This window comes from Adiantum capillus-veneris, chromosome 3, assembly GCF_014529385.1.
Source record: "Adiantum capillus-veneris isolate H3 chromosome 3, ASM1452938v2, whole genome shotgun sequence".
In the NCBI taxonomy this organism is placed as follows: Eukaryota; Viridiplantae; Streptophyta; class Polypodiopsida; order Polypodiales; family Pteridaceae; genus Adiantum; species Adiantum capillus-veneris.
Window position 1 is genome coordinate 73,457,420 of NC_140933.1, and position 27,925 is coordinate 73,485,344.

Sequence of the window (27,925 nt, forward strand, 5' to 3'; positions counted from 1 at the left end):
AGTACTGTCAACATGAAATCCGACGCAATCTCCGAGATTGCCGTACAGTTACCACGTGTCCGCTGCTGGCCAGATTCGAGGTGTCTGAGTCTGTTGTCCCACTGTATGAGTATGTCCCGGGGCCATGCCACATCACCCATTTGTGACAAGCAGGCTGGAGCGTAGGTCGACCCCCTTGTATCATTATCATCTTGCTAGTGGAGGATAGCTCAAACTGTAGTGCAAGGCCCGTGAGGGTGGACCAAGCAGCTGGCCCCCAAGTGTACTGCCACGCTATGGAAAGAGTTGGCATCAGCCGAAGGACCCGGAGCCAAACTTGTTGTGCCATAGGGCAGTCCCACAAACAGTGACGCTGACTCTCCGAAGGATGGTCACAAGCTGCGCAAGCTGCCGAAAGGCCACTATGTACTAGTTAGCTCCCCATTGCTGTAGCTCTATGTGCAACTAGCCACTGGAACAAAGTGACTCGCCGCAGCTGTTTGGAGTCCCACAACCTTGCCCAAAAGGCTAACAAGAATTCAATTGTGACACCCTCCTCCTGCCAATGAAGTGCTATAGCACGAGCCTCTCTCCGTGCCGCAAGTACGTGACGTCCTAGTCGAACAATGTACTGAAAGAAAGAGACCCCTGGATGGTCGGGTGAAGAGCAAGGGTCCCTCCAAAACCACTCTCAAGGATCCTACTGCACTTGTGCCAGTGGGCAGCTCTCCCAAGCCCAAAGCCTCCAATGGCCCTATCTCCAGAGCTGTTGGGTCAAGATCAATGACACAAGTCCTCCCGCAGATGCCTACTTGTCACGTGACACATCCAACCCTATGTGTCCGTGGACAAGCTACAGCATGACCAGGGTTCAATTCCGTCAAGTCAGTCTAGATTTAGAAGTGATCTGGCACTTTTGTGAGTCTATTTGCAGACCGTGCATGTCCAGACACTTAGTGTAGATGCATATTCTCTGGTCGCACATAGCATGATCATAAGCATTCCCATCAGAATCCTTCAGGGGAATTTTCCAGTGCATTTAACCTATTTTCCCTATTTTTAACATTTTTCACTTATTATTTTTAAGTGACTTTTGTTGGAAAGTAGGTAGGGCAAATTGAGTAAGTTTGTATATAAGCAAACCTAGACTAGCACTAATTGGCAGAAGAGGCAATAGGAGCACTCGCTCAACAGGCAACTTCTCAGTAGAACCCCAAGCCCTAGCGTTTTTGGACCAGATCAGCCAGCGATTTGCACTTGCAGGTTCCGACGACAGCAGAACATCAGATCAGCCTAGCGTTTTGCATTTGCAGAACAACCGGCGACAGATTTGCAGATTGCAGCCGTAGCGTTTTTGCATCTGCATCATAACCCAACGTTTTGTAAATTCACCACGACGGAACATCAAGAAACCTCAGGGTTTTCAGTTTTCAGCCCTTGGACACCACAGATCAAGTCCCGAACCTCGCAGATCTCACCTTCCCGCAGCAGTTCCTCGCCGCACGGTCAGTTTCCGCGAAGTTTACAATTTCAGCCCGGAAAACACAGATTTCAGCATCTGCGTTTTCAGCGCGTCGTCGTCGCATCGTCGTCATCGACATAGAGTCAGAATTCAGCAGATACAAGATTTGCAGATTTCAGCCCTTAGCGTTTTCAGATTTTAGCCCGTCTCGTCGTCGTCCTCATCATTGTCGACAAGTCTAAGCATTGTAGAGATTTGTGCAATCAATAGTAGACCGCTCTCGCCACAGAGAGTGGGGCCTTTGGAGGAGGGTTTTACAACGTCTCTGGTGTCGTATTCTCTTCTCTATCTCTCAGTCTCATGCACTTTCATTCACAGTGTCCATTCACTTTGTTTGTGTCCATTGCACTCTCTCACTAAAGGAACGGAAGGCTCTCCCTTCCGTAAGTAAAAGGAACCTTGAGCACAGTTCAGAGCACTCATCTTGAGCAAAGTTCAAACATGCATTCCGCTGCACCTAACATTGGTATCAGAGCTTTGGCAGTGTTCTGTATCACTCAAGGAAAGAACCACAGAATTTTTTTTTGCTTGTTGCGGTCGCACGTAACCCAAGTCCTCTTGGGCGTGTCGATTCCTAATCGTGTTTTTGAAGAGTGATAGGAATCCCAAGAAAGAAGGGCTTGTCCAGCCTCCCCTTGTGCCTCTTTTCATTCATTGAGAGCGGACCGTGCACTTAGCGGCCGGCCAATCGACGTGAGATGGGAAAAAGCAACCTTGGTGTGAGCGCAAGGCCGCCAAGGGGTGCGCCTGCAGAAAAGAGCAGAACCCGGGTGAAGAGAAGATCCTTCTCTATCACAGATTGCAAGCGAAAGAAGAACTCAAGAACCTCAAGACCCTCAAGACCCTCAAGAACTCAAGAACCTCAAGACCCTCAAGAACTCAAGAACCCAAGTTCCTCGTGAACTTAAGAACCCAAGACCACAAGAACCCACGACTTCAGTGGATGGTCATCACTCGAAGCGGAATGGATACTTCGCTTGGAGGTGATGAGCATGAGAGAGGCGAAGAAGAATTTTCCCCACCAAGAGGTTTTTCCGACCATCCCCCTTCCCCATCTACGTCAAGGATTGCACTAACTCCTATGAAGGAGTTGCCGCAGTTGTTTATGGACAAGAAGTTAGACCGAAAAGCAGAAATAGAGCGTGCACACGAAGAAAAGATGGCAGCCATAGAGCGTCAATACACAAAAAGAGTGGCAGTCATACATCGCGAGAACAAAGCAAGACAAGCAGAATATGACCGCGAGACCAAAGCACGACAAGAGAAGAGCGATCAACACATGAAAGAATTCTTGCAACTCTTTTCTCAAGTTCAGGCACAAATGCAAGAGATTCAGGAAAAGGAGACTCTCTCAGTCTCTTCTTCTCCAAAGCAAGACACACATGATTTGCATGATGATTTGAATGACAATGATAAGCATGATGATTTGCATGATCAAGATGTGATTTCTCACAAGCATGGTGATTTGCATGATCAAGATGTGATTTCTCACCAGCATGATGAGTTGCATGAAGAAGATGTGATTGTTCACAAGAAGGATGATGTGTTAGTTGATGCTTTTTCTATTGAAGCTAACCTCGTTGCAAATTCAATCAATCACGAAGGATCCATCTTGGCTCTCGAGCCTCGGTCCAAAGAACCCCTTCAGGAAGAACCGATCTTGGCTCTCGAGCCTAGGTCCAAAGAGCCCTCACAGGAAGTATTATGTGTTCGCATGATTCATACGCACGCATTGTACGAGTGTTTCATTCGTGATCGTTTCCTGTATTTTCGTCAGCGTCTTTATGTGATCCCTTTTACTAGGTATGACATATTGTATGTTGAGCACGTTTCACTCATGAATGAGCACGAATGTATGCGGATTGTTCATGAAAAGCTGAAAAGTATGCATTCAAGGAAGTCACATTCCATGTCTCTTCCTTGGCATGACACAGTTGTAGAAAGAGCACATGAAAATATGAGCACCAAGCATGGGCATTTCCATTGTGAATTGCCACAGTTGATTGCTTTAGATCAGCAAGACAAGATTCGATCTCATTGTTTGCGTGTGTGTGGTGAACGATTTGGCACTCCGTCTATTTGTTCATCTACATTGCATGCACAGTCTTTGAGGAAGACAAGAGTTTTTCCACTCACTTTACATGAAATAGGTATATTCATGGTTTTGTGTTGGAAATGGTTTCAGGAATTTTCAGCCATGGAGATTCTTGAAGAAGAAAGAAGAATGACTCTCGACGAAGTTGAAGCATTGAAGGAAACTCAGAAGACTTTGTGTCGCTTTCGGCGCGGCCCAAAGAAGCAAGCTTTGCAGACCTTTATGAAGTTCAAGTATCGCACGACCCAGGCATCAGAGTGGGCCGGCGAAGAGTCCCTTCCACGATTCCGGATGCTATTAGCAGTCTCCCTCGACGCCATACAGATCGGTACCGGTACCTCACTTTGAAAATGAGGGGATGTCACGTGACACATCCAACCCTATGTGTCCGTGGACAAGCTACAGCAAGACCAGGGTTCAGTTCCGTCAAGTCAGTCTAGATTTAGAAGTGATCTAGCACTTTTGTGAGTCTGTTTGCAGACTATGAATGTCCAGACACTTAGTGTTGATGCATATCCTCCGGTTGCATACAGCATGATCATAAGCATTCCCATCAAAATCCATCAGGATCCTTCAGGGGAATTTTCCAGTGCATTTAACCTATTTTCCCTATTTTTCACTTATTATTTTTAAGTGACTTTTGTTGGAAAGTAGGTAGGGCAAATTGAGTAAGTTTGTATATAAGAAAACCTAGACTAGCATTAAATGGCAGACGAGGCAGCAGGAGCACTCGCTCAACAGGCAACTTCTCAGCAGAACCCCAAGCCCTAGCGTTTTTAGACCAGATCAGCCAGCGATTTGCACTTGCAGATTCCGGCAACAGCAGAACATGAGATCAGCCTAGCGTTTTGCATTTGCAGAACAACCGGCGATAGATTTGCAGATTTTCAGCCCTAGCGTTTTCAGATTTTAGCCCGTCTCGTCGTCGTCCTCATCATCGTCGACAAGTCTAAGTATTGTAGAGATTTGTGCAATCAATAGTAGACCGCTCTCGCCACATAGAGTGGGGCCTTTGGAGGAGGGTTTTACAACGTCTGGTGTCGTATTCTCTTATATACCTAGATGAATCCATGATATACCCAAATTCACCCTTGAAGGAAAGTGCAAGGTATAGACTCATGGTAGTCACCCACGAGACAATATAACCATCAGCTCCATCATGCATAGTATTGACTAAATACCCGACATCCCCACTAACGTCGTCAGTGCCCAATAGTGGGTGTAGAACTAGGTACAAACATATGCTCCCAAACACAACACACACCACACGCACACACACATGAGCATACATCAACACAAAGTTCAACGTGCTGAGTTTCTTTCATGACTCCGGAGATCAAGGGCAGACTCAGCCATAATGAAGCCTAGCACTAAGAGAAGCGTTAAATTGGAAAAATTAGCACAAAAGAAAAGGTAGTTGATAGGGCATACGCACCACAAAAGATAGAAAGAATTAGCACAATATCAACTGGTCGTAACTTGGACGAAAACTTCACAATGTGAGGTCTGCATGTCCGCTATACGACTAAAAAATATACCTACATGAATCCAGGATATACCCAGATTCACCCTTGAAGAAAAGTGCAAGGTATAGACTCATGGTAGTCACCCACGAGACAATATAACCATCAGCTCCATCATGCATAGTATTGACTAAATACCACGACATCCCCACTAACGTCGCCAATGCCCAATAGTGGGTGTAGAACTAGGTACAAACATATGCTCCCAAACACAACACACACCACACGCACACACACATGAGCATACATCAACACAAAGTTCAGCGTGCTGAGTTTCTGTCATGACTCCGGAGATCAAGGGCAGACTCAGCCATAATGAAGCCTAGCACTAAGAGAAGCGTTAAATTGGAAAAATTAGCACAAAAGAAAAGGTAGTTGATAGGGCATACGCACCACAAAAGATAGAAAGAATTAGCACAATATCAATTGCTCGTAACTCGGACGAAAACTTCACAATGTGAGGTCTGCATGTCCGCTATACGACTAAAAAATATACCTAGATGAATCCAGGATATACCCAGATTCAATCTCATGCACTTTCATTCACAGTGTCCATTCACTTTGTTTGTGTCCATTGCACTCTCTCACTAAAGGAAGGGAAGGCTCTCCCTTCCGTAAGTAAAAGGAACCTTGAGCACAATTCGGAGCACTCATCTTGAGCAAAGTTCAAACATTCATTCCGTTGCACCTAACACCACTACTCGGATCCTCTGAAAACAACACTCTACAACCTGTGGAGCCTCTACTGAGACTCTGTGTAGTCGACCCTCGCCCTGGATCTCGAAGAACATGGAGGGTACAATCTCTGAGCAAGTTCGAATTGCGATGAGGACCTCCAGTCGCGTGAAGGCCCCCATCCATTTGGGAGCTACTGTCTCTAGAGGTGAGTTCTAGGTTATTTTTTCCTAGAGCCCTATGCCACTTGTTCTCCATCTACACCCAATTTCTTTTTCTTCCCAGTTTTCACCCTTATTTTCTTGGTCGTGGGGATTTTAGGGCAATCTGGTTATTCCCCTTTATAGGGAGAGGGGGAGAGGGGGGAGGGGGGGGGGGGGGGGGGGGGGGGGGGGGTTGCCCACCCAAGTTGTATCCATTTTGTGCATTGCAGGTCAGAGCCAGCATTTTAGCTCTCTCTAATCTGAACCGCCATAACAAATCTACTAGGAGAGTCAAAGCTTACCACAACGTTTTTGACTCACTTCAAAGCAAGGAGAAACATTTCGCATACTATGGTTGACAAGTGCACAATGATATGGCAGCAAATGACAGACTAATGATTACTAATGTGCAATGTGTACTTATGCTGAGGATGGACTCAGATACAAGTGACACTTTACCTGATGTAAAAATAATGGGGGACACCTTTGCCAAATGGAAGCCCCACTTGGAAAAGCTGCAGGTAGTGCCAATGGGTTGTGGACCACAAGAGAAGCAAAGCCAGAAGCGACCATTTAAGTCAATATGACCTTTTGCTTAAAATAACATGTGAAAGCTCTGCCGCTGCTCTGTAGACCTCCATATTCAGCCTAGTGTTTTTTTTCACTGAGGGAGATGGTCAATTAGAGTCGCAATAGAAACACACCATTAAGACCCCTCCCTCATATTTGACTAATACTGTCCACAGTCACAACTCAGTCAAAGCCCACAGTTCAAACATCCAAAAATTAAATGAACACATTCTCCCCTTACAACATAAAGCCCAAGCCCTGGGGTGTCATAACTTGATATTTCTTTCATTTTCAAATAACATACCCCAATAGTGAAGCCCTCCTAAACACAGGGATAACACTGAAGGTATCACACAGGTGCAAAGTACCTGCTGACTTTTAAGAGTGGATTGAGAAGCGACTGAGCTGTTAGCTGACATAAGCTCCTTAATCATATCAAAATTGCCGTCCAAGCACTCCTCATACATGGACATCAGCTTTTCTGCAACCTGTTAAAAGCCTCATCAATGAGTCCTAAGTTCACGCAAACTAATAACAGTTTTCCACAATGGTTCTCTTAACAAGAAGTCTCACCTCTTCTAAACTTCCATCTTCTGTCTCAGTGTTGAATTGCTGTAGCAGATTCTCATCTAGTAAATCCTCAAGCTCATCGATGTACCGCGGTGCTGTATCAGATAGCATCATAACATATAGGAGATTGTTAGCCATAAGAAACTGCCTATTTTCATCAAAGATCTGTAAGCTATCCACAATTTTCATAAATCAAATAATAATTGCACAATAAAAGAAATTTCTAGGAAAATGAAACTTTGTTTTAGACAGTCTTTGTACCCATGATACAAACAAGTTTCCTTGAAAAAGCAATTATATCATGAAAACGACCAACTGATTGAATATATTTTCTAGATGGCCTGTTGTCATCTGTGCACACCCTTCAACAAAAGCAGCATGAAAAACATCTAGGCATAAGAAATGGTGGTCAATTTATGTTTTTGGTTATTTTTGTTGGGTGTTGCTATGGAAAGGGAGAATGGGGATGGGGTCGGGTTGAGTGTAGTTGCTCTATGTGTGGTTCTTGCTCGACACTATACAGGCCACGTCTGCTCTTGCCCAACCACATCATTTAAAGGGTAATCAGCCAACCTTTGTGCAGTTACCCATAAGTTTTTACAGAATGATTATATGCATGACCAAAAACTTGATTGGAAGTGACTACAAGCCAGATGTATTCATAGCAAAAAAAAAAGTGCAAGGGATACCTTTGGATTGCAGCATCCACTGAAAGATGTCGTTGTGGAGCTGCTGAGCCTTGAGGTTTGAGGACGGGCCACCCCACTCATTGTGGATGGCAAGCTGCAACGCGGTCCAGTGGGTAAGGACCAGGCCAACACCCTGGTGAAACAGAGCCGCTTCTTCATCGGTTAAGTGCCTGCTCGGGCCATTCACAGACCCGCTTTGGCCAGAGGTAGGCACGATAGTGCCGCTTCTCAACTCCATGCTCTCCCTCGCGTCTCGCTAAATACCCAGGATGATCGAGGTTGCAAGGCACGCAGATCTCATCAACCCTCTCCTTTCTGGGTCGGTGCTGATGGCTGCTGCTAAAATGCCCGACAGCAAGCTTGTTTCTTTGGGTTTTCAGTGAAGGTTTCTGATTGAAGGGTCGATCACAAGTTGTTGATGCTCCTCCCAGCCGCACCATTCTATAGACGTGAAGTGACCTTTGAACCCACCCCTAATCGTTGTCTGTTCACATGCTACGGTGACTTTTGGGATAGCACTGCTAGGCCAGTGACCAGTTATACTACTTAAAATCTCAAACCACCATCTATTTTGGTATCAAGCTTGGCGATCCAGTCAAATAATCTATCGTACTTTCTCCTTTCTCACTATGCCAGCATGTGAAACCATCTCTCCAAGCCAATGTCATATCCCACTAAGACTTGCCAACCCTTGTGCATTTTCCAATGGTAATGGATGTGTGCTATATATCATTATCCCTCTATCTTGGACTATTTGAGTAGTCCCACTTATCCAATGCAAGCTCTTGATTTCTTAGCAAAACCCTCTTGTTGTTGCATGAAAATGTCCTCATGAAAATCACCAACAGTTATATCTTTGCTCTGATAATAATTGGTGCACACCAATATGCATACACAACCTAGTGTTGAAGCCATCACTACTAACATATAATGCACCTAGCCACTTACTGATCTGCTAAACAACACCACCATACCAAGTGATCATAATAGTCGTATCAACCCTCATTGCATCAATGTGAAATCAATTCCAAATAAATGATAAACAATTATTTAAATATCCATTTTCATTACATATCTTGAAGTTAAAAGACAATCATCTTCAATTGTTACCAAAACCAAACTAACGATCGTGATGGTCAACCATTGGTGGAATGGTTTAGTAATTGGTGTTGCCTAAACATATGAATTTACACCAATGGGCATGCTGCCTAAACCGAAAAATCTATGATTTTATGTGCGTGATAAGCACGGATCAAGTGGTGGTAGTTTGAACTCGGTGATGCTTTTGATATCCACTTGCGTTCTTTCAAAGGGTGATTTTTGTATTTCACTAAATATCTTTTGGATTGATTTGTCGTACAAGTAGTGGTGAGGTCATGGTCAAGAACTGTTCTGGGAATCAAATTTCTTTTTTTATCATCTTTAATAAGGTAGAAGTCATATACATAGGACTTTTTATCTATGGTCATCTAAGGTCTGATGAAATAAGTTCTACGCCTTCCAATGTGATGGGATACCCTAGTGGGATATCATTTTTATGAAAGGGTAGGCCTACAGTTAGTGGCCTATTGACATGGTCTAAGAGAGTCACCATGTAGGACGTGAATGCCAATGGTAGAGACTCGTGAGAACAAAATGGATTTGGTCAAACATTCCAATATACACCTTAAAAAAATACACGTACTTTATGATAACCAAATAACAAAATAGATAAATTACAAATAAAATGTTGTTGAAACTTTTATCATTGATGAGATGATGGTATACAAGGACCTAGAATAAGGTGATCAATCATCAACCAAATTTATGGGGTGAGTCATAGTTGTCCTTTTGCCTATAAATAAAGCAAAGAAAAAATGTTAGGTAAACATTGTGATTCATCTAGTACACATACCACAAGAGGGAAGAGAAGAGAGGAGAAGATGTTGACACTAGATGGGATCAAAGGCTAGTCCTTCACACAGGGTCCTTCAATGAACCCATATGAGCCCATTTATCAATTCCAAAAGTATTACAAGAATAAAGAGAGAGTCTATAAATAGAGAGTTTATCTGTGAGCATATGATATCTAGCATTAGATAATCCAATGGTGTAGGTTGTTAGAGAATTTAATATTTTCTTACAAACACAGTGGATTTAAATTATGAATATGTGAGCTTCCCTTTAAGAGGATTCCTTAGAGGAGAAGTACAAATTGTGTCCTGCGGATTTCATTGCACCATTTACACATGTAAGAACATCCAATCATGCACATAACTTAAAGAACATAACACAATAAAGATTGACAACTCATTGAGGACCCGGATTTGCTTGGAATCGGTCTCCCCTCCAAAGGACTTTGTATTATAATTCTCTCAATGAGAGCTTTGATTATAATACAAGCTTGTGCTCTTGTGGAGTTTTCCTCGAACCAAGAAGATGATGAGCTTCATGATTCCATGGTGTAACCCTCCTCCCCAAGCCCTGAACACCCTAGTGGGGAGAAAGAACTGCGAGAATGGAGGTAGATGAGGGTGGAAAGAAGTATTTTTAAGCAAAGAAGTAGTATCTCATATGCGCTTACTCCATGAGCAAGCTCTTAGCATAGATAGAATAGTAGAGAAGAAGACGATGACGAACTTTCATACAATCACTTTGCTTGGATTCCTAGCACAATAGATAACATTCTTTGAAGTTTGGATATGTAGCATACTCATCTATCATAGAAGATAGATTATTGTGAGCTGCTATTGATATAACATTCACCTTTGGTCTATGTGAAAGAGCATGCAATAAAGCTAATAGCTCTTTTTCATATGTGCCTAGATTCTTTTCTTGGTCATTCAATTTCCTACTTTCATATATTATGGCACGCCGTTCTTGAAGCAGCATAGCCCAAAGACAATCTTCACATGCATCACGTTGGATTTGAAGAGGTTTTGAGAGGCCCGATAATATTAACACATTTGAGAGATAAGATTAGCTTTAAGATTTTCAAAAGATTCGTTCTCTTTTGCAATCCATACATATTTAATGTACTTTTTAGTCAAATCATGCAATGACCCTGCTATGAATGAATCTTTTCTACGAAGCATCTATATTATGCACACATGCCTATGAAGCTTCTTAACTCATGAAGATTTGTTGATATAGGCTGTACTTTTATTACCTCCAGCCTTTCAAGGTCCATTTGGATCCTTGTTTAGGAGATAATATGACCTAGATATTGAATCTCTTTTAAGAATAATTCAATTTTCTTTTAAGTAATAAAAAGCTTATTATCTCTTAAAACTTGAAATGTGATACTTATATTCTTCCATAGATTTTGAGTAGATGATAATGTCATCAAATAACACTCCTGTGAATTTGACGAGGCCAAAATATCTTCTTCATCATCCAATCAAAGGTGGCTAGTACATTAGTAAGCCCAAAAGGGATTACTAGAGACTCGTATAGGCCAAATGTTGCATGAAAGGCCGTCTTGTGAATATCTTCAACACAATCCTTATCTAATGATAAACACTTTTGAGATCTATTCTATTAAAGTAGATAGAACCTTGTAGCTTATTGAATAGATGCTCTATCTTGGGAATGAGAAATTTATTCTTTATGGTTATCCTATTAAGTGTAGATAATCCACACACGTTCTATAAGTAACATCTCTTTTTTGTACTAATAGAAGTGGTGAACAAAATGGAGATGAGCTTGGCCTTACCATCTCTTTTTCCACAAGCTCATTCACTTGCCTCATAATATCCTATTGTTGAGCCTGTGAGACTTGATAAGGAGCTTTGTTAGGAGGTGAACTACCAGGGAGAAGTTCTAAGGTATGATCATCTTGTCCTCTTATGAGAGGCAGCTCCTTAGGATCAATGCATCTGTAAACACATTAGAAAATTAGACAATTCTATATCCTCTTTAGTTTCACTTCCTACTTGTTTACGAACACATGCATCCTTCTTAGACTCTTTGACAAAAACCATGTAGCAGGAAAGAGAACTTTTCATTACTTTTTCAAAAGCTTTAGTCAGTAAAAGTGGTATGGTGATGCCCACACTATTTACATCAAGTGCAACATCCTTGCCTCTATAGGAAAAGAGGACTTGCCTTTTAGGAAACTTCATAGTGGCAGTCGTGCGATGTTAGGGGGATTTTTGTTCACGAGATGAGTTGGGATCAGCATCGAGTTGCTTGCTGTGAGAAAAATGTAACAAAATACACAAATAATTAGATAAATGAATTCCAACAAAAACCCAAATAAGCACTAAATTACTAAAATCAAAATAAGTTCTACAAGGTATGGTCCCCTCGACCTCTAACAATCATGTAGAATCATAGATGATAAAAAAACTATGGGTAAAGCCTTTAACTAAGCTTTAGCAATGACAATCACTCTAGACCAATGCTTTGTTTTCAATCAAATCATAACCTTGGAGTCTTTCCACTACAAGAGGTGCAAGGCTTGTGATGGTCTTAGCAACAAAAATGCATGGGGACAGTTTTATCCCCGATGTCGCTAAAAACGTCACTATTAGCGTCGCAACGAGGCCTGCGCTATAATCGTCTCTATATAGCAATGCCCATAGTGACGCTTATAGCGATAGTGCAGGTCCCAATAAAACGATGTTGCAGATCCCTAAATAGCGATGTTGATAGCGACGCTAGAGAATAAAAAAATTTGGTGGCAGGACAAACAATGCTCTGCCACCCAATTAGCCATATATATTGAACACAATGCAAAAGCATAGAATTGACAAAAGCAGTGTCAATTGATAAAAATATAGAATTGACAACAGCATTGTAGAACCAAATTACATTACATTATTGTTCGCAATCTACAAAAAAGTAATGTAGAACCAAATTACATTGTTGTTCACAATCTACAAAAACTGTAGAACCAATTTACATTGTTGTTCACAATCTACAAAATTGACGTATATCCGTCATCTCCTAATATATGCTATATAGAAGTAAGACTAGCTAGTCCCAGCTAGTGCTCGTCTGACATCAGCTAACCTCGCGTCTCATCGCGACCCAACGGCATATCTGTCAAATTTTGAAGAACAATAAAAATTTGTGTAAGTATAAACATACACATATAAAACAATCTAGCAACTTATTATTAAAATACAATAAAATTAAGTAATTACCAAGCCGGGTTGACAGCTCAGAATGTCCATAAGGGTGTTTAAGCCCTTTCTGTCTGCATACTCACTCTCGTACAATGTGGGGTCACCTCCAATCATCGACCACTATTCATGACATACCAAGAAAACATTATGTTGAAATTTAAGATTGCAAATAACCAAAACTATTGAACCTAGAGAGCAATGCAATAATACTTACAAAGTCTGCCTCAAATGACGCCCATCTGCCGCTCCCCAAGCGGTGGGAGCTCCCCTGCCTCTACTCACGCTCTGGCCGCCTCTTTTTGTTGCTTTCACTTGTTGGGATTCTCGCTTTACAATCTTCTGATCTTCTTTACTCAGCCAAGCTGGCCTGCTCCACCCATGCTTTATTGCTTTCTGCACTTTGGAGCACTTGTGCTTGCAGTACTCGTGCATCCGCACCCTCAATAAGTCTTCATTGAAGTGCTCTTCCTGATTTTCCACGGGAAACTCGTCATGCAGCATACTAACGACTTTGTCTTTCAATTCATTGGGCACTTCTAACCATTCATTTAATATGTAGTGCCGAAAAACCTGAGAGCAGAGGTCGCATATGCATGAAATCACCTTCTTGTTGTTCTCATCCAAGATCAAGTTGCCACTGACATCGATCGAGTATGGCAAGCTCTCACGACTGGACAAGCTTCTCGACAGGGATCTCGAGTGGTGTCTTGATAGCGGTCGCAAATGTAGGTGTCTTCACGGGAGTCTGGGCTCCAAAGCGAGGAGTGTCGATTGGGGTGAGTCTCGAGGAGTAGCTAGTGGTGTGTAGCTAAGAATGCCCGATAATCGCACAAAAGTCGAAGTAGAGGGCGATGCCGTGGCGGTGTAGGGGTGGGCAAAGAAGGGGGAGGTAAGGAGCCTTGACTACTACAAGGCGGTGTGGAAGTATCAATGGTGCCTCCTCTATAGCAGCCGCCACCTCCACCAACTCGAGTGTCGGTGCCTAAAGGAGTGTGTAGTCCCTCTAGTCGACACCGAGCTCTCGGAGCGCGCTGATCGCTATGAAGTATATGGAGACTCCGAAGGAGTGGAACAACGCGCCTGTGTGTCAGCACCGTGGTGGACATTGTACCACCTCCTTTGCTCGAGATCCAAGGAAGTGTAAAATGCATCTGCATCCATACCTGCATTAAATAAACACACTTGAAGTTAAAGCATGTTAATGATAACAATTTGATTCACGATTTGAAGTTGAGACAATTTGATTCACAATTTGAAGTTTCACAAGTTTAGTACAGAGACAAAAGGGGGCAAAACTGCTCAAATACAATGTCTATGGCAAAAGGGAGCAAAATTTCTCATATACAGTATCTATGACTTTAAGAGGTCTCTCTCTCCTCCTCACATAACTCAGCATAACTCTCTATGTCTATATAGTGCTCTCCATCTAAGCAAATGTTTGGAGTTTCATCCAGGAGGTCCTTCACATACATCCCTCTTTTCGAGCTCGTTTGGTGCCACATCCGTGGATTCTTGTTTGTTTTCCTCTCCAGTCTTCTCCACGGATGCCAAGGTGACTGGAAAATTGTAGCCCTTGTACACGCGTGCAAGCACTGCGTGGTGCTACCTCTATAGCATACCACCAGTTTGGCTGCAGCTTTGTAGGATGGAATATTACTTGTAAGAGTGACGTATCTTACATGAGTGGCCAAGGCACATAAGTCCTCTAAAGTCGAATGAGGTAAAATTGACCAACTTACTTGTTCACAATGCTCGGGTAATACGAAAGTGTCTCGAAGGTCGGTCCACTTTTGGTTGAGTCCATCTCAAGGAAACTCAACTCTCCTCTACGCACAATAGCATTGTGGCCCTCCATGTTTATCTTGAACCATTACACGTCGAACAAGTCCACGAAAACTCCTGTAGTCTACTCTTGTTCACAATACTCGGGCGATACGAAAGTGTCTCAAAGGTCGGTCCTATTTTGGTTTAGTCCACCTCAAGGAAACTCAGCTCTCCTCTACGCACAATAGCATTGTTCCTCCATGTTTATCTTGAACCATTGTACATCGAACAAGTCCATGAAAACTCTTGTAGTCTATCCTCAAAATTTATTGTAGCGTGCCGAAGTAAGTGAGTTCCGCTACCACAAGATCTTCATCGGAGGACCATCGTCGACTTGATTGTTTGAAATTTGCCATGACTCCACAATCTTGTGTAAAATGCTTTTTATGGACCCGTTGTACCCTAAAATGCCGACCTTTACACCATGCTACCGTGTATGACTTATACTACAACCAACCACGATAATGAGCGGTCGTCAATAGAAAGACATGCCACGGATCTAAAATTATAAGCATACTTTGAGGCTGCATCCTTGTGAGTACTCCCACTCCTCCTCAATCAAATGTTCACCATGCTATTGTGCGATTTTTGAGGTATTGTGTAATCATCTTAAGCTCATGAATGTTGGTAGGCTCTCAAGACCCGTCGGATAATGCACTAGTGGAAAACAAGCCAAGCCTCTGCCATGCTATCCTCTAGACGTGCCTTCTGACGTACATATCCCTTGAGTGTTTTTATGAAACATTCTAAAAGGAACATCCAACTGGAATGCACCGTGCCTACTATTTGCACCTCGTCAAATGCGTGAACGAGAAGATGCACTTGAATGGTCAGCATGGTAGTAAGAAAGTGAGTCTCAAACATGCAAACAACCTTGAGAGCATTTTGTGGCGGATGGTATAGGAATTGCATCGATTTCCTTCTCTGAGATCCATCACACCAATTTTGCAAGTTTGCAGATTGTGTGGCGGATTCTGGGGGCAAACAACCCTCAATGGGCCCGACAAAATAAATTGCAAAATAGATTTAGCATTGGAATCAAAGTCCACACATAGATAATACTACACACATCCTACTATGTCCTATTTCACTTGAAACATACTTGACACCTAAATTATGCCAGCGTGTGACTTCAAACCAATAAGCTTCCCTTCCTTTGTGAATGATGTTCGAAGCGAGTGCATTACGCCTATCGTTGTACGCAAGGATTGAATGATCCCTTTCACTTTGCGTTCTTGTTGTCTTGTCAATATCCATGGTGCTTTAGACAGCTTTATCGATCCGTCGTTTACTGTCTGTGGCTACTATTTCTCCATACAATCAACATCCCTAAGGTGAGTTCTAGCTCCCAATGTAACTTCCTTGCCGATGAGATGGTCCCACCATAGATTACCCATATTCTTGAATATGTGCATTGGATCCATCAAGTGATTGATCTTGAGTCTTTGCCAATACGGCAACTCATACCACGGAAAGAATCTTGTCATCCCTAGGGGTAGACTGTCTTCGCACATCTCGTTCTACTCTAACCATGCTCGAGCAAACATCCTTGAAAGTTCTCTTCCCAAGAAACCCTCTCATAACGCGTGATTCTTTGGAAGATGCGCTCAATGAACTTTGTAGTTTTGCTTCTTAATTGAGGGCGTCCGACATGCATTGTTTGAGGTCACATGTGACGCATGCGTTGTAATCGCTAGTCTGAAGACCTACACCCATACAAACAACAATAAACCCAATGCAGCCCTGCATGCATACACATGATGCAAAACTTGGACACATGCGTTTGAGTCTCACTTGAGCATTCCGTTAGCCCGGATAGTCATGCATCATCCACATTAGAACGCCTCTGATCAAAGCATTGTGTCGACCTATATGTTGGCTCATATCCACCACCTCTATGCATGTCCACAATTGTTGTAGCTCTTCCAATAGTGGACAAAGATACACATCATATTCTTCACTTTATACAACCCCGACACAATCAAGCTTAAAAATAGGTGTCCCTTCTTAGTTGTCAACACCACAAGGGAATGTTGTAGTTGACAATGATAACCGGCCATACATTGTAAGATGTCGACCTCAAACCAAATGGATCTATTCCAACCATAGCCAAGACGAGGTGCACTTTTTGAGCTTCCCTTACAAAATCCGGCCACGTGTCGTCAATATGTTTCCATACCGCACAATCTGCAGGGATCCGTAGCAAACCATCTGAAGATCCGTTCTCCTCATTTCATGTTGCTAGAGCGGCCATGTACTTGCATTCAAAGAAATGCTTGATGCAAGGCAGCAGGGACAAAAATGTCGTAGCACCTTTTGCGGCACTTTTTGTCCATGGATCTCCGTTTAATATCTCTGAGAATCACATTTCAGATACTTCTGCATGTCCACATATTCCCCTCTGAAAAGAATGCAATCATTAGGACGTGTGAATGGAATTGTAATCCATCCCTAGGGTTGGCAGGATCTTTCTTACATCCTCTCTGGAATCTGGCATCACATTATGAGTTGGCAATATGTGCTCCTTTCGCAATCTACACACAAAGAAAAACAATAACATCTCTCATAATTCGGTACATTACACATGTATAGTTTTTTATTGAAGTTTGCACATTGCAAGTTCTGTGACAGTAGTGTCACTCCATCCAAACTTTGCCTGCATGTTGAAAAGAACCAAGAGCGCCTTCAATCTACACACTCGTGCTCCATCATACAAGGGTGTGTCGGCCTCACGTTTCATGTCATCGTAGATGAGCCTTTTTGAATCCATGATCGTCTCGATCATTTCTTCAATTTCGGGCTCAAACACATTTTTGGTTGGGGATGTGCTCTACATGGTCACTCTCTGAGCTTGAAGAAGCTTCATTTTGGACCCTCACGTATGCTGCTTGAGTAAAGCACCTGCAAACACGTCTATTAGGTTGTAGGATATCTGCTTGTTGGCCAACATCAGAGTCTAGCGAGTTGTAATTGGCAACAACTTGATCTATAATAGACGGGCCGAACTCGTCAAACTCACAAAACGTGCTACAAAGAAATGCACCTTGTCCGTCACACAACATGATTGCATTGATTACAAAGACATAAGATCCTTGTTGCAAGATAGGCGTCTCCGTCGAACGGCCCCACATCTTTGTCACTACTCATAATGACAGTGAATACCTTGAACCAATATAAATTTACTCTCTATCTTTCTCTTTGTTAACTATGGTAGACATAAGCAGGAAAATAGACAGACTGCGGAATGTCCGCATACATAGAGACAAGACAAGAAACTCTTCTCCTTCACTGCTTGCGTGGAACAAGATTACAAGAGGTTATCTAGGAAATCTAAACAACATAACTTTTATGATCATGTGAAACTCCCAAAGTCATTTGGATAATAAGAGAAAGATAGGCAAAAGTGGAGTTTAATCTTACAAATGGGAAATAAGTAGGGAATGGCTAAGTATGCCTTATACATAGGCATTGGCCAGTGTCTTGAAATTTCTCAAAAATTTGACCCAATAATCAAAGAACTGTGTTGGGAGGACTTCGCCCTTGCAAATTTGGACAGTAAGCACTGAGTCGAACCAGAGTGCTTGCCTCCACTGGACTACTTCCCATTAGTAGAGTGCTCTCCCTTGTCTTCACCATCAGTGACTCTGTTTTCTTTTCCACAAGAATAATCGGATTGCCCGCTTCCACACTGTCTTGCATTGACTTAGTGGTTAGAACCACTATTTGATCCACTAGCACAGCTTGTTTTGCTTCCATAGCAATCACCTGTTCCTTCAAAATTTTATTCTGAGCATGCAATTTTTTTGCTTCCAGCAAAAACTTGTCTTCTGCCTTTATGGAAAAGGCTTTGTTGGTTAGCCAGAGAAAGTCAGCAGGTAGCCGCAACCAAATCCTTCACCGGCTTCTGCAGCCAATTGCTCAATGTCTTTTTCACTTCACCCCATATATCTTCAGACTTCTGCTGTAATTGATGCTTCAACTCTTCAACTTTATTTGTAGTAAGCACCACACCCTGCATCTCTGTAGTATCTTCAAGCACTTCCTTCTCGAGAGCACTTAATGCTTGCACTCAATCTTCCAACAACGTATTATCCGTCTGCACTTTTTCGAATTGTCTGCAGCTCAGTCATCCGCATTACATCTATTTCTACAGCATTTTCCATGCCTTGAATCTAAACTAACATGATATGGTGGAAGGGGGAGCCCTTCACACTTGTCAAAACCTGCGCCATGAAGGTTAAACTCCAAAACTGAGAGAAGCCCCTATGCACACGATAAAGAGGGAGAACGAGAGAGAGAGAGAGAGAGAGAGAGAGAGAGAGAGAGAGAGAGAGAGAGAGAGAGAGAGAGAGAGAGAGAGAGAGAGAGAGAGAGAGAGAGAGAGAGAGAGAGAGAGAGAGAGAGAGAGAGATCACCGAAGGCGGCCAACCGTACTAGTTCATCTAAAGTCACTTGAAATTCCAATAATCGCTCCACCTTGGTCATCTTGATTGCTTAATCTCTGCTTCTAACTCTACCTCATACTTCTGCAAGTCTCTATACTGTTGATTTTCTACCTACAAAGTTTTAAATGTGTTTGTATTTTGTTATGCTCTGTCTCTTACAAGCTCTAAATCCTTCTTCTGCTTCAAAATAAATTTTTGAATAGAATTCACACATCCCATTGCATCCTCTACATCCGTGATTACCCACATTGGTGTAGAGAACCCCTTCTCTGGAACATGTACTGCTGGGACATGAACTTCAATAACCTCAATTTTCTTCTTGAAAAACTTGATTTTCTTACCCAACTTCTTTCCCTCGGCAAAATCTATTTCCAGAACTATGGATTGTGTATTTGGTGGATCATCCTCCATCTCTGAAATTTGGACTTTGCTCGGTGGTGTTTTGACCCCATTGAGTCTTCTTTTCTTCTCAGTAGCAGATTCTCCTCTAATTTTTTGCACCTTCTCTATAGAACTTGAAACATAAGAATAAAAACCTGACAAGTATGGTGTTAGCCATTGAATGTGCATATTCATATGCTTATCCATATGATTGTAGACATGCAATCTCTGAAAGATCTAGGTTGCCCAATCCACTGGCACATTTCTTTTCGTCGTAAACAAGGATCCTTACTCATGTAAGTATTCTTTGCCATCAAAACATACTCGGTCAAGATACCACTTGATGTGCCTTCTTCGTAGCAAATCCTACTACTGAACCACATAATAGTTCTTTGACCTGGTAGTAGGTGCTCCAAACTCCGCGCGCATAACCTTGGTATGTCACCTTCATCATTGCAACATCCTTCACCTAAGGTAATCCAAACACATTGGACACTACCTCAGGGGTAATCTTGACTCCTTCTAACATATCTCCTTCCCTTGCTGCAACATACTCAAAATCTCTGATGCATTCTCTACCGCTCCCAAGCTTTCCATGGCTTGATTGCGAACTCCCCCTACCCTCTTTTCTTCAACCATGCTGCCGTACTCTGGTTAGTGGTGTCAATATGGGACTCCACAATGATGCCCTGTAGTTCTTCACCCCCTTCGTCCACATCTATCACCATAGCAGCCATAGGCACTTCTAAAATGCCCATGTTCACCATCACTTCTGTCTCTACCTTACGCGGTGTTGTCATGGGAGAAGACGTTCCTGCTGCCAAACTCTCACCTCCTATAGCCACCTTAGACTCTAACGCTGCTAATTGTGCTCTTAGGTGATTAAGCTTCTCTAGCGGTGTTGATCTGACACTCTCTCATGCAAGATATCCCCCGTATGATATTTGAAATGATGTTCCCGCATGTCGAGGTTAATCGCGTGACTTGACACCCCAAAATTTGAATTAACTCATATTTTTAGGATATCCCTTGCCAATGGCATATGAACCTCCCTCGGAATTGACTCCCTTTGCAATATCCCTCTCCAGGTATAGTTTTTGTAAAAAATTTGAGACGAAAGCCATTCACTAGCTTCAATACTTCTGTCCCAAAATAATCTCACAATCTGAATGTGCCTTGCCCCAAATCCGCAATTATCCAACACGGTCCAATATACCGTAACTTAAGCTTACCAAGATGTGGCCCCAACTTTGAGTTATATACTATAACCAAATTATTCACCTTGAACACCTTAAACTTCACATGTCTATACATGATTTCACGGATGGGACACATGGTTTCAATGAGGATGAATTTATTTATCTTGATAATGATGAGGATAGAGGTTTAGACTTAGGGCTGCTAGCCCATCTATACAATATCCTATTCCCTTGACCCTATGGGGGGGTCCAAATAGATAAGTTAGGGCTCTTTATGTTGTTTTGATTTTGTTTAATAAGGGTTGGTGCCTCTTCCCACTGATGTGCCTCCTAGAGGTATTTCCTAGCGTTTTCTAATGTGTACAGGAACACAATGCAATAGCTGGGGTTATGAATATCAAGTAATCTTTTTCTAGTCCACTCATCGAATCGAGCACAATGACCAGCACAAACAGGTGTTTCTTGCCCATTATCGCTGCTTGTTGTCTTTTCTAACATCCATGTGTGTCTGCTTTAATCGTGATTGGTAGCAACATATTCAACAGATTTGCTTAGTATTATATATTAGATTCAATATAATTTTATTTCATAGTCCCTTATCTAGTTTTATTAATCAAGAAGTTTGGCTAAGCTAGTTTGACCAAGGTAGGGTGTTAGAGATCTTCTCTTAATACCATAGGACATGCTTCCTAATTTTCAATGGTTACCTTAGACTCTTAATCCGATATTATGAATCATGGCGTGCAGTGTGTCAATGCTTTCTAGTGGAATTAATTCCTCCTGACCTTTAGCTTAGGATATTATAATGGGAGTTTGACTATTCTGATGATCTTGGGAGGGTAACAATGTCAAAATGACCCCCCAAAGTTACAAAATTAAAATGCAAAAAAAAAAAAGTGCCAACAATGTAAAATCTTAAGCAGGAAGAGAATCCCAGCTTGATTTAGTACTTCACTCACATGCATTGCCTATGGTACTAGAGCCCTGCAGGTTCCCAGTGTAGGCACTTTTCCTTGAGAAGCAAAAAGCCCCAGGCAAAAAACTTTGAATCAATGTGAAAAAAAGAGAGCCCAAAAGATCAATCAAGGCTATAGATGGAAACAAAGCATATATCATAAACACTTTGGGGGTCAAACAAAGGGAACAATTCAGGCGATGATTTCATGTGCGATTTCCTTTATTGTATCTTAAATATACGGTCTTCTAGGTAAAGCCTCTAATCAGCCCTGCGACATGAAAAACTTTGCTCTCACGATTAAATAGCTTAATTGACCATAGAGAATCGAGAAGCTTGTCCATGGCGTTAATAGTTGATCTTTAGTGTGCCAATTGATAGTTAAATTAGCAACCCTAGACCTTTTGATTTGTTGACCTTTACAGGTGCTTATGCGTTTGATTATATTTCATTTTACTGTTTACTACTGAACAAATTGTTTAATATTTTGTTACCAATCATTCTATGTGCTTGTTTATTGCATATGATTTTTAATTATCCAGGTTCTTATGCGAATACAACTATTGTGCCATTTTTGGTTGATTTTGCAGTGTTCGACTGAAGTTAAAGAGTCGAGCTCTTGTAGACGACCAATGCAGCCTCTTGTAGTCTTAAACTTCTTGATTGAGAGCACATCCATGGGCCACTACTACTCTCATCAAGATGTTTTACTACGAGACCCATACGAGTGGACCCACCAAGTTCCTACTTTTTGAACACACCTTCCTAAATTTCGAGGTTGGAATTTACATAAAGAAGGGGGGCATGTTAAATTTGGTCATCCTCATTATTATATTGAGCTATGGGCTGGGCTTGTTGGCTCCACACATGCCGATGATAGGCGCGCGCGCGCGCGAGAGAGAGAGAGAGAGAGAGAGAGAGAGAGAGAGAGAGAGAGAGAGAGAGAGAGAGAGAGAGCATACTAAATGTCCGCCAAGTGTGGGTGCCCAAGTGTGGTCGGGATGACTCACATAAGGGCCTATAACCCTAAATTTTTTCTCATTCTTGAATGGATGGTCTGCTTGCTCTCCTTCTCTCCCGCGTAGACTCTTGTTGTGTGTGAGCATGAGAGAGAGATAGAGAGTGTGTGTGTGTGTGTGTGTGTGTGTGTGTGTGCGAGCGAGGGTGAGTAGTGGCAGCAAGCTCCCTCTTCACGGTGGTGCAAGATTCTTGCATTGACAACTTACAGAGGCGAGTGACACACCGTTTTTGTCCGTGAGCTTCCTTGCACATAGGTTGTGTGTTTGCAGCCTTAGTGGCTCACACACGACACATAGCAAGCATTGATACATCTTGGCAATTCACCTTCATATTGATACACACAAAGCATAAAACCCATCCAAACATGTTTATATGAAAATTTTAGACATAACTACAAAGCAAAAAAACTACACGAATGAAAAAATTGGCTTCCACATTATGGCCATCTCAATTTCTTTGAAAAGTAATTGGTATTGTATGCTTAGGTTTGGTCTTAAGGTACAAATTGGCCATGTACAAATTGAAATTGAGGAATGGTGGACATAATACATATCAAATTAGAAGGAGTTAGATTTTAGTAAAAAGGATTTTTTTTTCCAACTTTGTGTGTTGTTAGCTATTGGGGGTATTAGGTGTCCCAAAACTCAAGACAGATGCAATACATAGTGATGAATCTATGTGGGGGATGGGAATGGAGAGAGCTTTTGGAGGAAGCTTTCAAGGGAACTTTTTCAATCCTTTCACTGGAGTAGTGTTTGCAAGGAAAAATCTTTCCACACCCTGTTGGAGAGAGATTTTTGGAGGGAGCTTTCTTTGCTATTTCACAATCCAATTGAACCTTCAATGATACATGTACATTAAAAAAAATTATGCTTCAAACTTAAGGCTAGGACAAGAAGATACACGCCACCCTATTAAATTATGAAATTCTCCAAAATCTGGATACCTCATTCTAGAATGAACAGGCTTGACCCCACAATGGCCATCATACTTCTGCTCCATCCCCAACATTTTTGGACACCATCCGACATAGCGTCCAACTCATAAACGCAATCTCTATTGTACACCTTGGGAACTTCACCTATCCTTTTCTTAATCGAACACCTAAAAATTATTGGGCTCAACTGGGGGTATTTATGGCTATTAAGCACAATGTACTCGAGTGTGCTTTGTGTTTTTTCCACCTGGTTTGAACCCGAAGATATTTTGTTGTATTTCTTTTCTTCTTCTAGCCAAACATCTTTTGTTGACTCTTGGCCAATAGAAAAAGTTTCCTGAAGTTTCTTGGTTGAGTTTCCAGCCAAAAAAACTTCTTTTTCATCATTAAAGCTGTTAGATAACTAATTGTTCTTGAGGACATACCCACACCCATAGTTGTGACCAACAAACTTTGTGGACAAGGTTGAGTCCGATACAAATTGAAATTGATCACCTAATGTCACACCATGTTTTAGTTGAGTCTGAATGTCACCATCCGAAGCAAAAATGATAACAAACATCTCGTTGCCACTACAACCCCCATAATCTCTAGGAGTGACCATGGCAAATCTTCCAAGGCAATCAAGTAACAAAGGTTCATTGCTATTAATATTCAAGAACAAACTCATCTTGCATGACGAGACTGAAGCCATCACTAGGAGAATCTATTAGAGCTTATTGGCTATCGAGATATATGTCAACTGACACCCAAGCCTATATTTATAGACAATCTCTATTTGCCCAACTATTTCTCTCCCCTTTCTATATCCCTCCACATCTCCCTCTCTCTCTCTCTCTACGCATCTCTATCCCTCTCTCTTTTATTTTCTCTCTCTTGCTCTCTTTTCCTCTTTAATTATCTCTCTCTCTCTCTCTCTCTCTCTCTCTCTCTCTCTCTCTCTCTCTCTCTCTCCCCCCCCCCCCCCCCCCCCCCCAGACCCTCTATCTATATCTCTAAACATCTTTCTTTTCTATCCTTGCTTCTCCCCTTCTCTCTCTCTCTCTCTCAATTCCCTTGTCTCTCTTCCCTCTATCTATCTCTCTCTCTCCATTTCTTTCTCTTCTCCCCTATTCTCTCTCTCTCTCTCTCTCTCTCTCTCTCTCTCTCTCTCTCTCTCTCTCTCTCTCTCTCAATTCCTTTGTCTCTCTCCCCTCTATCTATCTCTCTCCATTTCTTTCTCTTCTCCCCCTTCTTTTCTGCTATTCTCTCTCTCTCTCTCTCTCTCTCTCTCTCTCTCTCTCTCTCTCCATCTCTCCACACCCTCTATCTATATCTCTATACATCTTTCTTTTTTGTCCCTGCTCTTTTCTGCCATCATTGGGAGAAGGGTGGACTCATTCCAGCCTCTATCCTTCCAAGCATCAAAACCCAAAGGTCTTGTTTCATGAGCTTCATTACAATACTAAATTTTTGTTTAGATGGTTTCTTCGTGCAGCAAACAAGGGGTATTACATTAGGATGCTTTAGCCAGGCCTGTATAACTGCCTCCCTTTCGAAAACTTCAGTGTTTTCCGTATAAAAGAAGTCTTTGACTGCAAAACGACCTTGTAACCATACAACTTCATAAAATTTTCCATAAGCACCTCTACCAAGAACCTCGGGGTTCCTTTGCAAAGTCTCGGAATTGTCCCAGAGGTAAGTAGGTAACATGTCGGGTCCTACACTCTCCAATTCCTGGGCATTAGACATTTTTTGCAGAATGAATTCAGCAAGATGAGAGGTGTCCCCTTCTTAGCAAATTTGATTGCAGTCAAAAAATTGCAAGATGAGGAAAGGTCTTCCTTCGCATCTTTGCATACCCAAATATTGGAAATATTTTTCATCAACTGACTGAGGTCTGACTCTAGATGATCTCTCTATGGTGCGATGTTGAGCCATACATGAAAAAGGGTCAAAAATGCCCACAAGAAATGGCAGAGATGCACATGCACAACTTCCTGGCTGGCCCCTAGCTTCAAAGTCTTGTCCAACAACCATGAGTGGTCAAAAGGGGGGACGTACTTGCAATGCAGTACCCATGCAGATTTCACCTTCCAACATAGCCTTTTTAAAAAGGTCAATTTTTAAGTGGTCGACCCATGTAGATAAAAATAAAAAAAAAGGCTCACACATGGCACACAACAAGTGCCCCGCAATATGACATAACTATAAGGTTTCTTATAGCCCCAAAATTTCTCAATTGTGCATATGATTAAGTACAAAAAAATTGCAATTTTTTGTATTTTGCAAACCTATTATCAAAGTTTTCATGACTACACCCATATCTACTCGTATATATGCTTTATATCAATATATCTTGGCAATTCACCTTCATATTAACACCCACAAAGCATAAAACCCATCCAAGAATGTTTTCTTATGAAAATTTTAGACATAGCTACAAAGCACAAAAAATGCACGAATGAAAAAATTAGCTTCCACATTATGGTCATCTCAATCTCTTTGAAAAGTATGTACCTATAGTCAAATTGGTATTGTATGCTTAGGTTTGGTCTTAAGGTACAAATTGGCCATGTTCATTGAAGGGATTGAGGAATGTTGGACATAATACATATCAATTCAGAAGGAGTTAGATTTTGGTAAAAAGGATTTTTTTTTTCCAACTTTGTGTGTTGTTAGCTATTGGGGGTATTAAGTGTCCAAAAACTCAAGAAAGATGCAATACAAAGTGATGAATCTATGTGGGGGCACAATCAAACTTGCCTTTCTATTGCATACACATTGCCAAAAAATTGATCGAAGTGTAAAATTTATCCATAAATCTGCATGGCATAATTTTCATAAATACTCCATAACTTCAAATGCATAGAGTCTCTATGCATTAGAAGCATTGAAGAATCTTTATAATGATGAATGGTACTTATGTAGCACCCTAGAACTCACTTAGATTTGCTTTAGGGTGGTCTATGGCTAATTTTACAAAAAATGGACAAAAATAGCACACATTTTTTGGCACAATCTAGGTTGGAAAGTGTGTATGAAGGAAAATTCAAGAGCTGTAATTTATAGCCCAAAAAATTTCCAAGTCTTTTTTTCAGCTCATAAGCCATCATTGTGGATGTCAAAAAATCTCAGACCTCATCAACATCCCTTGCAATAACTCTAGGAAATTGCTTGGTTAAGAGGACATAAAAGTGTCCTATTACCAATATTACCAATCTAGTGTTAATTAATTAAGCCCCTTGTGAGTGAGCATTCTCTTGATCAAGGCACTTGGACCGTCATGCTCTCCTTTACCATGTTCTAAAGCACAAAATTTATGCATCATATGTAAGCATGTCAACTGATAGTAACTTGCCACAAAATAGTAAGGTCTCCGTTCCTTAAACTGAGAAGCGGCACCATCCAACCATGCCTAGTGAGAGTGCATATGATGCCCTTTCTATTTAAGTTACCGATCATGAAGCATAAAACAATGTTGAACAAATAGTGTGTCATGGGGATTGCCATCATCTGATATGTAAAAGTGTAGCATTGTCGGGGGATATGTGTTCAAAACGTGAGCCGGGAAGGTGCCTCTCTACAAGAGGTTTGAAAGAGAGAGAAGAACAACAAACACTGAAAGATCTTGTAATCACCGTAACCATCAATAAATTGAATTAAAACTTTGAGTACAACTTAATCCTTAGCCAAGGCAAACTATTAACAACACTGTCACTTGGATTATCTAATAACTAGGAGTTTAAGCTCCCATTTTACAGGATTAACTAGGCCGTTAACGACACCAAGACTTAACAAGATGATTAATCAATCTTCAAGTTGATGACGGTGATGGAAATTCTTTCCTTCCTCTTTATCTGCTTCAACTACCTTCAAGATTCTGCAAAACTTCATTTAAGTTCACTGTGCCAATCATCATGCTTCAATTTTTCTCAAATGTTATGTAGCTTCCTCCTCTATTTGCTTTGCACTGCCTTAATTGCCGCTCACAAACTTCGACTTCTCCTCTAATTGACTTGCTCTGATTGCCTTCAAGCTATGTATACCCTTGATGATTTCTCTTTTTGAGCTCGAGAGATTGAGAGTTCAGAACTTTTAGCTTGCTATCCTAGGTCTCAATCGAAATACCTTCCCTTGGTCGAGTCCCTTCCTTGCTTATGCACAAGAAAAAGAGCATGCTTTGGTCGTCCAAGATCTCCCTTTGCTGAGACCTTGCTTCAAGACTTGGCTTTGAGATCCCTTCCT

General features: G+C 41.7%; 1 protein-coding gene across 1 annotated transcript in view; it reads right to left on the minus strand.

The window, feature by feature from the left end:
- The window catches only part of LOC147461106 (uncharacterized), a 34,600-nt gene extending 26,325 nt beyond the window's left edge, over positions 1-8,275 (minus strand). Inside the window, exons 1-3 of the mRNA XM_086508730.1 lie at positions 7,827-8,275; positions 7,141-7,232; positions 6,936-7,055 (exon numbers count right to left, since the gene is read on the minus strand). Of these exons, the coding sequence (XP_086364856.1) occupies positions 6,936-7,055; positions 7,141-7,232; positions 7,827-8,064 (450 nt within the window). The 5' untranslated portion in view covers positions 8,065-8,275. The remainder of the gene's footprint in view (positions 1-6,935; positions 7,056-7,140; positions 7,233-7,826) is intronic.
- Between the last annotated feature and the right edge of the window lie 19,650 nt (positions 8,276-27,925).